Source organism: Notothenia rossii (genome assembly GCF_949606895.1).
Source record: "Notothenia rossii genome assembly, chromosome: 3".
Taxonomy (NCBI): domain Eukaryota; kingdom Metazoa; phylum Chordata; class Actinopteri; order Perciformes; family Nototheniidae; genus Notothenia; species Notothenia rossii.
In genome coordinates, this window is record NC_136901.1 from 72,666,105 (window position 1) to 72,682,059 (window position 15,955).

Below are 15,955 nucleotides of genomic sequence, written 5' to 3' on the forward strand. Positions count from 1 at the left end.
AGAAGGTCCTCGCTGGTGTGCCCCCGGAGCGTTGTCTCATCTACTTGGATGATCTCCTCGCACATGGACCCAGCTTTGACTCCGCGCTCGAGAACCTGAGGGAGGTTTTAGAGCGGATCAAGGGTGCAGGCCTAAAGCTTCATCCTGGGAAGTGCATGTTGCTGCGACGTGAGGTCTCCTTCCTGGGGCACCGAGTCAGTGGAGCCGGCATCAGGACGGAACCGGACAAGGTTGGAGCCGTCCGGGACTGGCCCACCCCCACAGATATCCACCAGCTGAGGTCCTTTTTAGGATTAGCGTCCTACTACCGGCGTTTTGTGGCGGGATTCTCGACGGTCGCTGCGCCTATGTTCAGCTTGATGCGCAAGGACACACCCTTTAAGTGGGGACCTGACCAGGATGCAGCGTTCCAACAGCTGAAGCGCGTATTATGCGAAGACCCGGTGCTGGTTGCCCCTAACCCAGAGCTGCCATTCCTCCTTGACACGGATGCCAGCAACACGGGCATTGGCGCTGTACTCTCGCAGTTAACCCCAGAAGGAGAGCGGGTTGTTGCGTATCACAGTCGCACCCTTGATAAACCGGAGAAGAACTACTGTGTAACTCGCAAAGAACTGCTGGCGGTGATTGATGCTGTGGGGCATTTCAAGCATGTCCTCTGTGGCCTCCCATTCATCATCAGAACCGACCATGCTGCGTTGAAGTGGCTTATGTCCTTTAAGGAACCGGAAGGACAAGTAGCAAGGTGGATCGAACAGCTCCAGGCTTTTCAGTTCACCATACAACATAGGGCTGGAGAAATTCACACGAACGCAGACAGTCTCTCTCGCCGGCCGTGCGCCCCAGGTTGTTCCCACTGTGACCGTGCTGATGAGCGGGAAGCGGTGAACCTGAACCCGGGGATGGTGGTCTGTCGGGCCCTCTTACCCAACAATGCGAATAGGTGGAGAGAGATGCAGCTTGAAGACCCTGACCTTAAAATGGTCATGGGATGGCTGGAGTCCGACGTGCGGCCGCCTTGGGATGAGGTGGTTGCCCTCTCTGCCACCGTCCGAGGACTCTGGTCTCAATGGCCGGGAGTGGAACTCCAGGAAGGAGTCCTGAAGAGGTGCTGGCGGGAACCCGCCACCGGAGAGGAACGCTGGCAAGTCGTTGTACCTAAAGACCTCCGCAAAGAAGTGCTCCAGGTGCATCATGGATCCCCTGGAGTTGGACACTTCGGAGTAACAAATACGTTGCGGCGACTAAGACAGACATTCTATTGGGACCTGAGCCGGAGGGATGTTGAGGACTACTGCCGCCGCTGTGATGCCTGTACGGCTCGTAAAGGACCCCAGGGCCAGTCCCGTGCACCCTTGCAGCAACATTGTGTGGGGGCACCGATGGACCGAGTAGCCGTCGATATACTGGGACCACCCCACTTCACCCACAAAGCGACGGTTTAGTGGAACGGTTCATGAGGACCTTGGGTGCCCTCACCACTGCCCCGGATCAAAGTGACTGGGACCTGCAGATACCCCTCATCCTCATGGCTTACCGCAGTGCAGTCCAAGACTCAACCGGCTGTACTCCGGCGTTGTTGATGTTGGGCCGGGAGCTCAGAACGCCACCGGAGTTGATGTATGGACGGCCTCCGGATGCACCTGATGCCTTGGCTGGTCCGGAGTATGCCAGGCGGCTGCAGGATCGTCTAGAAAAGGCCCACAGCTTCGCCAGAAACCAGTCTCAACAGGCAGGTGTCCGCCAAAAGCGGGTCTATGACGTGCACGTCAAAGGTCAGGATTTCCAGGCTGGGGACCTTGCCTGGGTGTATGGACCAAAGAGAGTGAAGGGCCGTTGCCCCAAGCTGGATAGCACATGGGTTGGCCCTTGCTACGTGGTCGAGAGAGTGGGGGAGGTGGTTTATAGGGTCAAACTGGTTCCCAGAGGGCGCACAGTGGTACTGCACCGGGATAGGATGGCACCTTACAAAGGGGACCAACAGCCAGCCTTTCCTGTGACCCCTACTAGAGCACGGCGCGGGCCCCCCCGCCGAAGGAGAGACCCACCGATGCAGCCACTGGATGTCCTTCAAGGGGAGGTAGTGACCCCGCTGGGAGCAATAGTGCCACGGAATACTACTCCACAAGTGAATCATGGAGTAAGGAGGTCGCAGAGGGAGCGACGGATGCCGGTTCGCTTTCAAAGTGTTGCTCTACCTCGGGGACGAGGAATTACCGGGGGGGGCAATGTAGCGACCCTGCAGTGCTGAACTGGGAGAGACCCACAAGGGGATTGTTGGGGGGAAGACGTTGCCCTAGTTAGCCGGATAGGGCGGGGAGAAAAAGGGGGTGGGGTTTACAAGTGACCGGAAGAGGGTCAAGCTACGGCGGGAGAGCTAGTGAGGGATCCTGAGAGAGCTAAGAGACAATACCGCTACCTATCTTTGTTGTTTTGGGCAGTCTTCCAACCCCGGGGTTTAGTCTGTTTGTAGGGTAATAAAACCCGGATAAATTACAGCCATCGTGTCCTCCTCATTTAAGTAGTTGGCCACCCGTGCGGCGGAGCCGCGAACGCTACATTATGTTTGTTTTACTCTGCTGTAAAGCAAACTTGGGTCCCCCGAAAGGCTCTATATAAATCCAAGTTATTATTATATTATTATTATTAATTTCCAAAAGCTTCAAAGCTCTCTTGCATGTGGCAGCTCCATTGACGAGTCACCGTTCCTTCCCATGTCTATGAAATTGAAGTGAATATAAGTCGCTGATGGATTTTGGTAGCAATACATTGTATAAAATAGTAATTTAACATTTTCCACAGTAAATATTCAAAATAAGTTTTTCCTAACTTGTTGGTGTATTATAACCAAAAGGAGACCATTAATGTGTGAAGGGTTTTTTCAAGTTCAAAGAAACAGTATCTTTCCCAAGGTCTTTGCTGAGAACTACCTAAGCAAACTAGATGCTGCGTATAATAGTGCTCTGAGATTTGTCACAAACTGTAAAGCACTTACTCATCACTGTACATTGTATACCAAGGCAGGTTTACCATCACTCACTGTACGGAGGCTCAGTCACTGGTAAACTTTTATCTATAAAGCTATGTTGGGCAAACTCCCGTATTATATCTGTTCATTGATAAAGCAGAAAGTTGTAGCAGCTATTGTCTGCGATCACAGGATATAGTCTTGTTAGATGTGCCAAGAGTAAGGACTGTCTTAGGTAAGACAGCTTTTATGTGCGCAGCTCCACTTGCTTGGAACAGTCTACAGGCAAAATTGAAATTGAGCATTTTTATTTCTTTGAATGTATTTAAGGCATGTCTAAATGAAATGCTTTCTGACACTCTGGGTATTTGTAAATGTTGAATATGTCAATATGATATCCTCTGTTGTTTGTATGTTGTTTTTATGTTTCATGTGGAACTAAATGATGCAGGTCTCCCTTGTAAATGAGATCGATGATCTCAAAGGACTAATCTGTCTAAATAAAGGTTTGAAATGAAATGAAATGAAATGAGAATGTCAAGTATCTATCAAGAGCATTGTGAACTACAAAAGGTTATTTTATTTTAACATTTGCACACACACAACATGTAAGCTGTTACTTATAAAGCCGCCCTGAGATTGTAGAAGGGAAATAGGGAGCTAAACAAGCCAACGTTATGGGGTATCAGTCAGGAAGAGGAGAAATTGAGTGCAAGAGAATCACACCATAGTGCTTTTCACTCGTTCGAAGATCTGATGGACTTTGACTGCAGGGACACAACCTTCCCTCACAATGGTGATGGTTCCTGTGTAAGTGTAAAATAAAAAGTCAAACATAGGCTTGGATTAGATAGGGCCAATGAAACACACAGAAAAGAGAGAAACATAATGGGGTTTCTCTTGCATTTTACCTTCATCAATTTTGAGGCAGTTGACCACAGTAGAAGCAACAACTTCATTTGAGTCCCCATCACACAGAACCCCTTGGAGCTTGTGTCCCAGTCGACTGTGGCAAAAATAAGATAGGAGAAAGAATGTCAGTCAATGTCCGTCCATTAAGAATATTCAATCATAACACATTTTGTCTCTCGGGATTCAACTGCTGTAAAAGGAAATATTGTTTGATTGATGTTCTGATGTCTGTATTATGCTGGTCTGTTTATCTGAATGATGCATATTGGTGTGTCATTTCTATAGTGGTATGCACACAGACACTAATGTCACTTATCTAGCTGGGTAACTTAAATGTGTGTATTGTATGTATTATAAAAAAATCTTACATTTTTCTCACAAATTTGAAGTATCTTAAATACATGAATGTACTGTGTATATTCACTTTCATGATAAATGATAGGCTTCATTAAATTATTTCCAAAGGAGTTTTATTTTTTCATATTTTTAGCAGAATATTGATTTGTGTTTTTCTCTGTTGAATATTAAAGTCTCCTGAAAGTATTACAACATCTCATTATGGGCAATATGAAATATAAATACATAATAATCAAAATCACATAAATATACAAACATATTATTTATCTAATCTGTCAATTAAAATTAGCTTTGTTCCAAAATTAGGTTAAACTAATCCAAAGAGAACACATATATGTTCATACATAGTAACAATATGTTGGACGACTCAATGGTGAATGTTTATCTGAAAAAGTCAGATCATGCCTTCAGTTGAAAATTGATTATTATGGATAGATCAATGCAATACAACACATCTATAATACCCATCATTTGAAAAGCACAAAACCTCTTTTTCATGTATTTTATACATAAACATGTGTCCCCTCACATTCGGAGATTCTGAAAGTTTCAGGAAAAAAACTCTCTTTTTGACCTGATCCATTTATGTAAAAACCTGTCTGAAAATGAGCTGATTCGGTTTTTGGCCTCTTTATGATGTCATAACGATGTTTTGGCTTGTGTAACCATTAGCCAATCACCAACCAAGGTAACCACCCCCCCTTATCACCTGAATCTCCTCCTAGAGCACCATTGTGTTTTTTTAACCAAATATCTCCCAGAGGGGCGTGGGGAATTTCTCCTTTTTTCATCTAAAGTAACAGACAGAGAATCAGTACTTTTGAATCAGGGCTGAAAAAGAGGGGATTATGGGATGCTGCAATGAATGATGTTTGGTATTTGGAGCCAAACACTTCAGAGATATGGTTTTTATATATCTGAGACCATATATTGAGGAAAAACCGTATAATAGAGGACTTTTAAAGCCAAAACTCACCCAAGGTAAACCCACACAGGGGTTTACATTTACTTTGTTTGAAAATACGACCTTAGCCGGTGCTGCAAGTGCCCCTTCCATCATCACCCACCCAGGGTTAAACCCATAATTGGTCCAGTGTCTTGCTATTTTATTAATTTAAAATGCTATGTTGTATAATTCCATATTAGGGAGGCCCAGTCCACAGCTATCTCTTGGGGCAAAGAGTTTTTTCAGAGCAATTCTTGGCTTTTTTCCATTCCATAAAAATTCGCTGATCATCTGATTATATTGTTTGAAAATTCCGTCAGAGATGGTTACCAGTATCATAATAGAAATATAATTGTGGGGCAACCACCATCTGAATAATATTAATTTTCCCCAATAAAGTGAGATTTATCAATTTCCATTTTTCCAAATTTGCCTTAATTCTTTTAAGTTATATTAATAGAGATTATATCTTCCAGCCCTGAATACAACCTGATGCCAAGATATTTCATTCCAACGGGGATCCACTTAAAATTGAATGTTGACACCACTCCTTGGTTGCATCCAGTTGATATGGGCATACATTCAGATTTCTGCCAATTCATCTTATAGCCTGATATTTTCGAAAAGGATTAAATTGTAGATAGAACATTAGGGATTGACGAAATATGATGCTTGATAAGTAATAACATATCGTCCGCATATAGGAACATTTTGTGTTCCCTTTCCCCCTGTAAAACTGCTCAATTCCCTGATTGCGGCGGCCATGGGTTCCAGAAATAAAGTAAACGGCAGAGGACTGAGAGGATCTCCTTGTTTGGTTCCACGTGTTAGTTTAAAGAATTTCGATATCACCCCATTAGTTGTTACTGCTGCCCTTGGGTCTGAATACATTTAATGTATCCATTTGATAAAACCTTCTCCACATCCAAATATTTTAAGAGCATACCGCAGAAAGCCCCACTCGACCCTATTGAATGCCTTTTGGGCAATCCAGGGAGAAGGCAGCTGGCGAGCTTTCATACCGATTACGCTGCATAAGGTGCAACAATCGTCTGATGTTGTCTGTGGATGATCTTCCCTTAATGAATCCTACCTGGTCTGAGTGTATTAAGTGTGGCAGAATGCTTTCCAGCCTTTTAGCAAGAACCTTCGTCAGAATTTTGCAATCCACATTAATCAAACTATAGGCCTATAGCTTTCTGGTTCAGTGGGGTGTTTATCCTTTTGAATAATTATAGAAATCAGAGATTCATTTAATGTTTCTGTCATTTTCCCCAGGGATAAAGATTCTTCATATACAGTCGTTAATATTGGAGCCAGTTTGTCCACATACTTCTTATAGTATTCTGAGGGGAAGCCATCTGGCCAGGCGGTTTCCCATCCTTCATTAATGAAATAGCACTGTTGACCTCTCCTGTTGTTATTGGACTGTCGGGATACTCTTTCTGATCAGCTGACATTTCAGGCAGGTTCATCTTTGAAAACAATGCCTCATACACACCCACCTCTGGGCTAACCTCTGATTCATAAAGTTGGTTATACAAATCATCCTGTTAATGTCCCTCATGTTTGTCACCAAGAAATCGAAGTGATAAACAAATATAGGAAGTGTATCCTTCATTGTTGAAGTCAAATCAGGATGAAGTTAGAGCAGCAGTCTCCTTCTTTCATCATAACGTTAAGTAAATATGTTATTAAAAAAAAAGTCATAACAAGTTAATAAATAAACTGTAACCAGGGAATTGAAGTGAGAAACAAATACAGGCAGTTTATGTTTTTAGGGAGTGATTGATTGAGCCAGTGAAGTTAACCACAGCGACAAACAAGCTGTGGAGAGCATCCACATGTCACAAAACAGTAACGGTCATAACAACAGTAAAATACGATTTATGTGGACTCATATATTACTCAATGTACAAATATCCGTGTGGATGTTGACTCTCCATCCTTTTCAGACTGTGTGCTCATGTGTCACTAGCAACAGAGTGTCTTGTTTTCCACGTCACTGCAATTAAAAAATTACGTTTGTGCCGGTAAGGAACCTTTTAATAAAGTAACATCAAAATGAGGTTTTATTTTATTAAGGATTTTGTCCTTTATCCACTATTCAAAGCATAACAAGCCCATGGACATATCTGTTAGGCACACTATGTTACTTACTTAAATATTTTCTACATCTTTTAAAACTCTTCCCTACCTGACCAAATGTCTAACAGTCTACAAAGTAAGAGCACCAGTGTACTTCTTTAATCACGAGCCTATATTTATTATGGTAAGTATAATGTTAAAAAAGTTTAATAAGTAATTCAATAGTATCTCATAGAAATGCATAAAACTTCACAGTAAAGTAATCCGTGAAAAAGGGTTTGTGTGATATGCCCTAAAAAAAGAAGTCCTAAGTCATATTCAAGGTCAAAGTATATTATGTCGTAAAAAAATTAAGGTTTTCTTTGGGTTTAACTAAAGACATTCATTATTAAGGATTCTGTTATTATACAGTATCGTAGTTTCTATTGTGTTTTCTTTTTTATATATTTTCCAATTTGGTACATTTTATGCATGACTGTATTTGTCTAATCTGGATATATGGAGTATCATGTGAGCCCTGAAATAACACTTGAGTGCTCTTTTTCAAAGATGATATGGGCACCTTACTATTTATTTATGACAGACCAGGTGATCCATTTTAAAGCTGTTCATTTCATTTTCATGCTATATTTAGGTACACTGTGGTGTGGTTGAGCCCTGTTCTTAATGTTGAAAGTGAGGATGGAGTCAGGGTTAGGGTTACATGATCTTCAGATAAGATTGATATTCACCAATATTCTAACATCTTTATTTATTCACTTATTATAACATCTGCAAAAAACGAAACCATTAACTTCATACCTCCCTACGCAAATATCTCAAGCAAACACTGCTGAATAAACTGTTTGTCAGTAAATGTTTACTCAATGAACATCCTTCATCATGCTTTTGACTAACACCTGAAACTAAGTGAGGAACAAATACAGGCAGGTTATGGTTTTACTGAGTGATGGATCAAACTTTAGAGAAGTTAACCACAGCGACAAACACGTGGAGAGGAGGAGTCTACACACAGTCTAAGATCATCAGTAAAACTAAATTTATTTGCACATATATTATTACTTAATGTGCAAATATCCATGTGTAGGTTGACTCTCCAACCAGCTTTTACATTTGCAGACGGTGTGCCCATGTGATGTTTGTTAATGTTATAATAAGTCATGTATCATTCAAAGCCTAATGAGCCTGTGGACGGGGTTAATTAGTCACACTATCAAAAACAAAAAAACATTTTAAACTCTTTCCTTCTCCACCTGCTAATGACTTACGGTATAAGAAGAGCAGTTTCCTTGTTTAATCATTAGCTTACTTTAGTTACTCTTTGAACAGGGAAATACCGAGGGTATTTGTTTCAGTCCATTGAGATACATAAGGTGACGTATTCCTTCACAGCAAAAGACAATGACTTATTAGCTTATTTACTTAAATTATATTACTATGTGATTCTTGCGTGCTAGGGTTTATCTCTGTTAACTGCTGTCATGTTTGTGCTAAGCTTGAGAAATTACATTGATAGTGAGTTTCACTATGTGCACCTTATCACGTATCCAACTGCCAGGAAACTCCTCTTATGGGAACCTGAGCAAAAAGATGCTCTGTGTGTGAATGACCTTGAAACATCTAGTGCCATCAGGTTCCTCCCTTTCAGTGTTTAAATATGCAACGCAGTCTCTCCTTTTTGTATTTCACTCTGCAGACAGTGATACTCTCTGTATGACTGCAAGCATTAAAGGGGCCCTTTCCTGTAGTGTGCATGTAAATGGACTGCAAAGGCTAAAACCCCATGTTTCTCTCCTCTTTTATTTATTCACCTTTAATAAACAACATTTGCAGCCACAGTAACGTATACTTTAAAGGGGCCTTTCAGGATAATCTGAAACAATAAATGAAAACAATATTTAATAGAGATGGTATACTTAAAAGGTAAAAAAAGGATATTCCAATATATGATTACATTTATCCCCATCTTGACAAGGATTTGACAGTGATATTTACAGTGAAAGAACGTATTCTTCTTAATGTTAACTGTCAAAGCTAATTACCTAATTATTTCCCTGTAAAAGTATGTAAGCCAATTCCAGAGGTTAACGTTACTCAGCTTTGTCTGCAAAACACCCACCATAGAAAAGTACACAACTGGACGAACAAAAGAAGATACACTGATCGACATTGAAGCCTGAAACCAGAAATATTACGGGAAAAGCCCGTGAATTGAGCTTCCTTGTTTTGAAAAAGTTGCATGTAAAAGATTTTCATACTTGAAAAGAATGACATTAATCATTCATTCAGTAAAAACGAGAGACACACTGACTCTAACCTTTCATTAAAGTTTCAGTGGTTAGGACACAATTTTCAGATAAAAAAACAACTAGCGTATTGCGTTCCAGCAAGCAATAACCATGGTAAAAAAAGGTCTATTTGTTAGCAACACCTGTGATCACATGCTTTACATTGTCTATGTATAACCTTTGAGATAACTTACTAAATGCTCAATGCTCAACATGACATAAAGCTATTGAAAAAACACTACTATACTTATATATTGATATAAAATCCAAAAAAACACAAAGATTCAAATCTTAGAGGTGTACACTAGTCCAGTGTAGAATAATAATGCTGCATCAATTTAGAGTCACTTGGTCACATGACTTGGAAGCTACCGAAAAGAAAGTATTCATATACAAAAAAGAGGTATGTTCTTAAGACTTGTTCATACATTATTTTCAATAAGTTCACTTTTTGAAAGTGTATTAAAACAAAAATTGTTTCACTCATCAATGGTCTCCTATGGTTGTACTACACCAATAGTTTATGTTTGTTTTACTCTGCTGTAAAGCAAACTTGGGTCCCCCGAAAGGCTCTATATAAATCCAAGTTATTATTATATTATTATTATTAATTTCCAAAAGCTTCAAAGCTCTCTTGCATGTGGCAGCTCCATTGACGAGAGCTTCGTTACTACCCATGTCTATGAAATTGAAGTGAATATAAGTCGCTGATGGATTTTGGTAGCAATACATTGTATAAAATAGTAATTTAACATTTTCCACAGTAAATATTCAAAATAAGTTTTTCCTAACTTGTTGGTGTATTATAACCAAAAGGAGACCATTAATGTGTGAAGGGCTTTTTAGCAGTAATTCACTGTGGAGGTATTGAATATTTTCAAAAAGAACCTTTCACAAAACATTTTCAAAGCACATGTTTTAAATTAAATGTTGTTGTATAACCTGTAGGAGATTATCAATTTGTTAAGTGATTTTGCACTAAACTATATTACAAATCGAGTTACCAACTGTGAAGAAATGTCTTTGCCTGTTGAAACAATGCAGCAATAGATACTGATTTTTCAAGTTTTTGACAATGTCTTTAAAAACATTTGTTTAATATATATTGAATTGAATGCATCAGTTATAGTCCAAAACATGACTTTATTCAAAATTAAAGCACATCATTTGTAAACTACTGATCCCCATGTCCTTCATGCCTACATGCTATACCACATGTGTTAAGAAATGAATCAATTGAAAGTTATATTATAGTGATGTAATTGTTTTTATTATTATTTACACAAACAGTACACAACTTCAGTCACATTCATTGTTTCCACCGTTAGCTTAGATACATACAGTAATCGGTAATTTTTCTATTCAACAAAACTCATGTCAACATAATGGATAATTTAAATGTATAAATACATATTACATAATTACCAAACATTTACAAAGGTAGGTCCATAAATATATTTTGTATTGTGTTATAAAGTAAATAAAAAGTTCAGCAGATACAGCAAAGAAACAGGATCTTTCCCAAGGTCTTTGCTGAGAATGTCAAGTATCTATCAAGAGCATTGTGAACTACAAAAGGTTATTTTATTTTAACATTTGCACACACACAACATGTAAGCTGTTACTTATAAAGCCGCCCTGAGATTGTAGAAGGGAAATAGGGGAGCTAAACAAGCCAATCTTATGGGGTATCAGTCAGGAAGAGGAGAAATTGAGTGCAAGAGAATCACACCATAGTGCTTTTCACTCGTTCGAAGATCTGATGGACTTTGACTGCAGGGACACAACCTTCCCTCACAATGGTGATGGTTCCTGTGTAAGTGTAAAATAAAAAGTAAAACATAGGCTTGGATTAGATAGTGCCAGTGAAACACACAGAAAAGAGAGAAACATAATGGGATTTCTCTTGCATTTTACCTTCATCAATTTTGAGGCAGTTGACCACAGTAGAAGCAACAACTTCATTTGAGTCCCCATCACACAGAACCCCTTGGAGCTTATGTCCCAGTCGACTGTGGCAAAAATAAGATAGGAGAAAGAATGTCAGTCAATGTCCGTCCATTAAGAATATTCAATCATAACACATTTTGTCTCTCGGGATTCAACTGCTGTAAAAGGACATTCAGAGGATAGACACTGACTTGATGACCATGGTGTGGTGGGTGCTGTCTGGCTCTCCGCTGGGATTGGCTGATGTAATAGCAAGGGGTCCGGTGATATCACATAGGTGGCCGGTCACTGTGTGGTCAGGGACTCGGATCATGATGCTGTCCTTAGTGCCAACACGGTCATAAGCTGGTCCAACTCCTACACAAGATACATTGAAGTGAGCTGACAATTGATGGAAGACTTGTTAAATGGGTCCAGTAAAGCAGCTGTTAAACTGTTTACCTAGTTTGAAGAGCCAGTCTCCTTTGCTGACGATGCAGCTGATGCCTCCTGGATACACATTCCTCATAAACTCCCAGAGCAGAGGGCTGAAGGGAGGCTTGGCTGCCACCAGCTGCTCCACATCAGAGATGCAAATGCAGATGGGCTTCTCTGCTGGTCTGTCCTTGAGGAAGACACAGAAAAAAGGTTGATGAGTATCACATTAAAGCAAAATGTGGATTTAATGATTTCAGATTACACTTTAAAATGATAGCAACTACAAGCATTCTTACTTTAATATTGTAGATTTTCTCAATAGCTCGGGGGTTCTTGCAGGAGGCAGCCAGGGCATACACAGTGTCTGTGGGAACACCGCACACTCCTCCTTCTTCCAGAAGGCCAGCGATCTTCATGAGGCTGCTGGTGAGTCGAGAATAAGCAACAGGACAGGGCATCTCTGGAACAGACTCCCTCCTCACTTTCTCCTAAGGAAGGCCAAAGAGTTAGGGATAATATGGAATATTCATGAAATACATTGGATAGAATATTACAGACGATGTAGAATTAGCAACAAATGTAAAAATAGCATCTTAATTGGTTACCTTTATCAAGGGAGGGCCCATAGGCAGAAGTCTATGTGAGAAGATGCAGTTCACCAGTGACGCCAGAGCCCCATATATACAAATTATTGAAAAAAGTGCAAGCATGGCAACTGTAAAGAAGAGGTTGTCAACATGTTTTAATAACAATATGGATTTGATTTGAAAGATTTGATTTGAATTCAGGCCTTTATCTATATTTAAAAAAGGGACGTTCATCTCAAAATGAAGCTTTGTCTATACTTACTTTCTAATTCATATGGAAGTCGTTGCAGAGTGGAAAGCAGGAAACAGACAAGAACGACCTGCATGACTGATGTTAGAAACAGCAAAACCAGGTTCCTATAGGCAGCTGACATGGACAATATAAACATGAAAAAAAGCTAAAAAACAAACTAATTAAATCTCCAAACTCTCTTAAAATAGAATGCTTGATCCTACCAATGAGAATAAGGAAAGCGTTAATGACCAGGAGAGCAATGGCTCCTGCTGTGAAACCGTATGCTGCCTCTGCGGAGAGCTGAAGCAGGTTGCCTAGAATAAAAAAAAACGTGGCATCAGATTGTGTGTAATTCAGCCACAACAAGTTTTCTTTTAAACACATGTTTGTCATGACATACCTGCAAACCTAAACCAGGTCCAGGTTGCCCATACTGCTACGTAGATGGTTGGAATGACTGAACCAAAACGACCCCCTCCTGTGACCTGCAGCCGGCTGACATAGGCCTGGATGATGGCTCCAGAGATCAGGACCCAGGGGACAGTCAGATGAAGGAAGGCAGGATTCAAACTGGAAGAACGTGCATGAAGAGCTGAGAGAGCTGCAACTCCATTAGCAATGTAGAACAGGGCGTCTGATCCCTGGTCAGTTTGGGCCAGCGCCTCCTGGTCTCCCTGCTTGGCCCTGCAGCACATGAGAGCCTTCTTCAACATCTCAGAGGAGATGGGCTGGGGTCCCACAGGGATCAGAGACTTCTCTGCTATGGAGTTGATGAGACGCGAGAAGGTACAATACAGGGAGGCTGCGGTGAACAGGGAGCAAGCTACACCAAAGAAGATGTAGTATCCCTGGAGAGCAATCTGGGGGATTGTTGAGAGCGTGAGCAGGACGAACAGCATGTTGTGGATCAGCTCCAGGACGTCTGTGTTGAGGCTTCCCACGCAGAGCACCACGCCTGCCATCACAAAGAACCAGTCCCCCACCATTGCTTCCCTCCCTGAGGCCACTTTGCCGTCCTCCAAAACCATAGCAGAAAGCACAAACTCATCCCAAGCCTTGATCAGCCAATATGTGGCATGAAGACCAAACTTAGTGGTGTGGTAGCAGTCTTGGCGCAGATGGGCGTAATAGCTGGAGAACAGCTGGGCAAATGTGATGATTGAGACCCATGCCACTCCAACATCAAAAGACTTCATATACCCAAAGCTGTAGAAAGCAAAGATGAAGGGCGCTACAGTGTCACAGAAAAAACCCAAGGCCATCGGCTCAGCATATTTTGTGTTTTTCTTCTTCTCTTGGCCAATTTTCTGGGCGCTACCTGAGTTGGTGGTCCCGAGCAGGAGGACATTAAAGAGAGGGGTACCAAAGCCTTTGAGGACTAGACGTTGAGTCAGACCTTTTCCAAGCAGTGCAGCTGAACCATAGATGGCAAAAATCAGAATAAGGAACTCCAGAACCCCAGAGACTACGAGAGCCCAGGAGCTCGCTACCAGACCCACTGCTTCGAAGACTAAGGTGGCTGTGATGGCCCCGAAAACAAAAGGCATGATGTAGTTGACTGTGGCAGAGCAGAAGGCGAGGAGAAAGGACAAAAGGATGTAGGGGACCAGACCAGCAATGGCTGTCTCCTTTATGGACAGGCATACATGGCAAACTGGGATCACCATGGTGGCGGTCAGAGACATGTTGCTCGTCATATTAGTGGACAGGGACAAATTGTTCATAATTTGAGCAGGCAAAGGTATTATTGTTGGGGTTTGAGTTGAGGCACCAAAGTAGATTCTGGTGGCACCATAACTGCCCCAAAGTGCAGCGTAGCCAATAAAGGCAGTGCCGCTCAGATGATCGTATTTTCTAAAGGAAAGCATTCCTGCAACTAGTTGGCATACACCACCAATCAGGATGAGATGGACACCTACAAAGAAACATAGAATTGAAATGACTAAAACTAGTTTATCAGATAGGTGAGATACAAATGTATTAATATCAAGGAAAACATTTTGTGTCAAAGATTGTGAAGAAAAAAATGTAAATAGAAAAGTAAAGTACATCAACATCAGTAAATATAAATATATTTAAAACAATTTCAACCTGCTAGGATGTTCTCCACCCCGGCTGGTGCAGTGCCAGTGTGTGCTGTGTGGAAGTTCTGCAGAAGAACGAGGAATGCACTGATCCCATTGGATAACATGCCCAACACTCCTGGTTCTCCATAGAAACTGGCTGGAAATCCATCTGGTGACGCCATCAGGTCTTTGTTTTCAAGCTGAGTCAAAGAAACTAATCACACAGACAACACATCCATAAGTGAATGAACAATTTCCATTGACTTAATATGTTGTGCAATACCAAACGCAGGACTTGCCTGAAATATAAACTGAGAATTTTGTTTTAATCTTGAATTACTGTAACAATTGATTTGCTAAACTAGAGTAGTAAAAAACTCAAAAAGACTCAAATAAAATTATGATGTACCATAAATATTTAGTTGAACACAAATAGCAAACGGTTATGTCTTAAAATGTAACGTAAGTCAAGTACTTACTCACTCTTATCTCCATAAACATATACAGGAACATCAGAGTCTTTGCCCCCCCCGCCCGCCCTGTCATAAGTATGCTTAGTGTGACCCACTGTAGCAAGGCACACAAGGAATATTATTTTTTCTGAATTCATTATTTTTAAATCCAACTTAAATACTCCAATGCCTCAAAATAAGCATGTCACAATTTAACATTGTATAAATTACACTTTAGATTAGAGTTACTGAAATCTACCAAAACACAGATTCTGGTTTCGTTATGTCTTGTATTTTTTCAGTTTCATTTTGAGTAGTCTATGGTAAAATACTTTCAAAAACAATTTAACGTTGTATTATATATTTCATCTAATGGCAGCTTTTCACCCTGTGTCAATCTTGTTATCACCATCACTTTATAGTTGGCATTGTATTACATGCAATACACTGTTTCTACTAGCTAGTAATACAGCAATTACAAATAAAGTGTTACCTGGTGAAGATACGCAGACAGAGGAGCTGCTGAGTTGTTCTGAAGCAGGGATTCAATAAATAAGTCCTCCAGTTTGTAGGAGGAGTTCCTGAAAATTCCCCAACTTGAAGTTTGCAACCTGAGAGGTGACATCACTGCTCTTCATCTTAGACAATGAAGCACCACTCCTTCCTCCTCTTCTACCCAGGAAGACCAT

At 41.0% G+C, this 15,955-nt stretch overlaps 1 protein-coding gene across 2 annotated transcripts; it reads right to left on the reverse strand.

Annotated features, from left to right (window-relative positions):
- Positions 1-3,644: 3,644 nt before the first annotated feature.
- Positions 3,645-15,826, reverse strand: LOC307033271 (uncharacterized protein). Of its 2 annotated transcripts, XM_079671678.1 has the most exons (11): positions 15,760-15,826; positions 14,840-15,028; positions 13,149-14,663; positions 12,970-13,062; positions 12,776-12,880; positions 12,532-12,641; positions 12,223-12,414; positions 11,951-12,113; positions 11,701-11,866; positions 3,880-3,974; positions 3,645-3,774 (listed from the first exon to the last, which is right to left on the reverse strand). In XM_079671678.1, exons 2-11 carry the CDS (start codon positions 14,994-14,996, stop codon positions 3,689-3,691), a joined length of 2,682 nt encoding a protein of 893 aa, XP_079527804.1. In that variant the 5' UTR covers positions 14,997-15,028; positions 15,760-15,826; the 3' UTR covers positions 3,645-3,688. The 2 variants fall into 2 exon arrangements, with proteins under 2 accessions (XP_079527804.1, XP_079527803.1); XM_079671677.1 differs by lacking the exons at positions 3,645-3,774; positions 3,880-3,974; positions 15,760-15,826 and adding exons at positions 10,830-11,371; positions 11,477-11,571 and having other exon boundaries at positions 14,840-15,233.
- Between the last annotated feature and the right edge of the window lie 129 nt (positions 15,827-15,955).

Excerpts from the sequence above, each read along its gene's own strand:
- LOC307033271 (XM_079671678.1), bottom strand. The coding sequence starts at position 14,996 with ATGGCGTCACCAGATGGATTTCCAGCCAGTTTCTATGGAGAACCAGGA. Across the intron at positions 13,063-13,148 it reads GACCTGGTTTAGGTTTGCAG|GCAACCTGCTTCAGCTCTCC; the intron begins GTATGTCATGAC and ends TTTTTATTCTAG. Across the intron at positions 12,642-12,775 it reads ACTTCCATATGAATTAGAAA|TTGCCATGCTTGCACTTTTT; the intron begins GTAAGTATAGAC and ends TCTTCTTTACAG.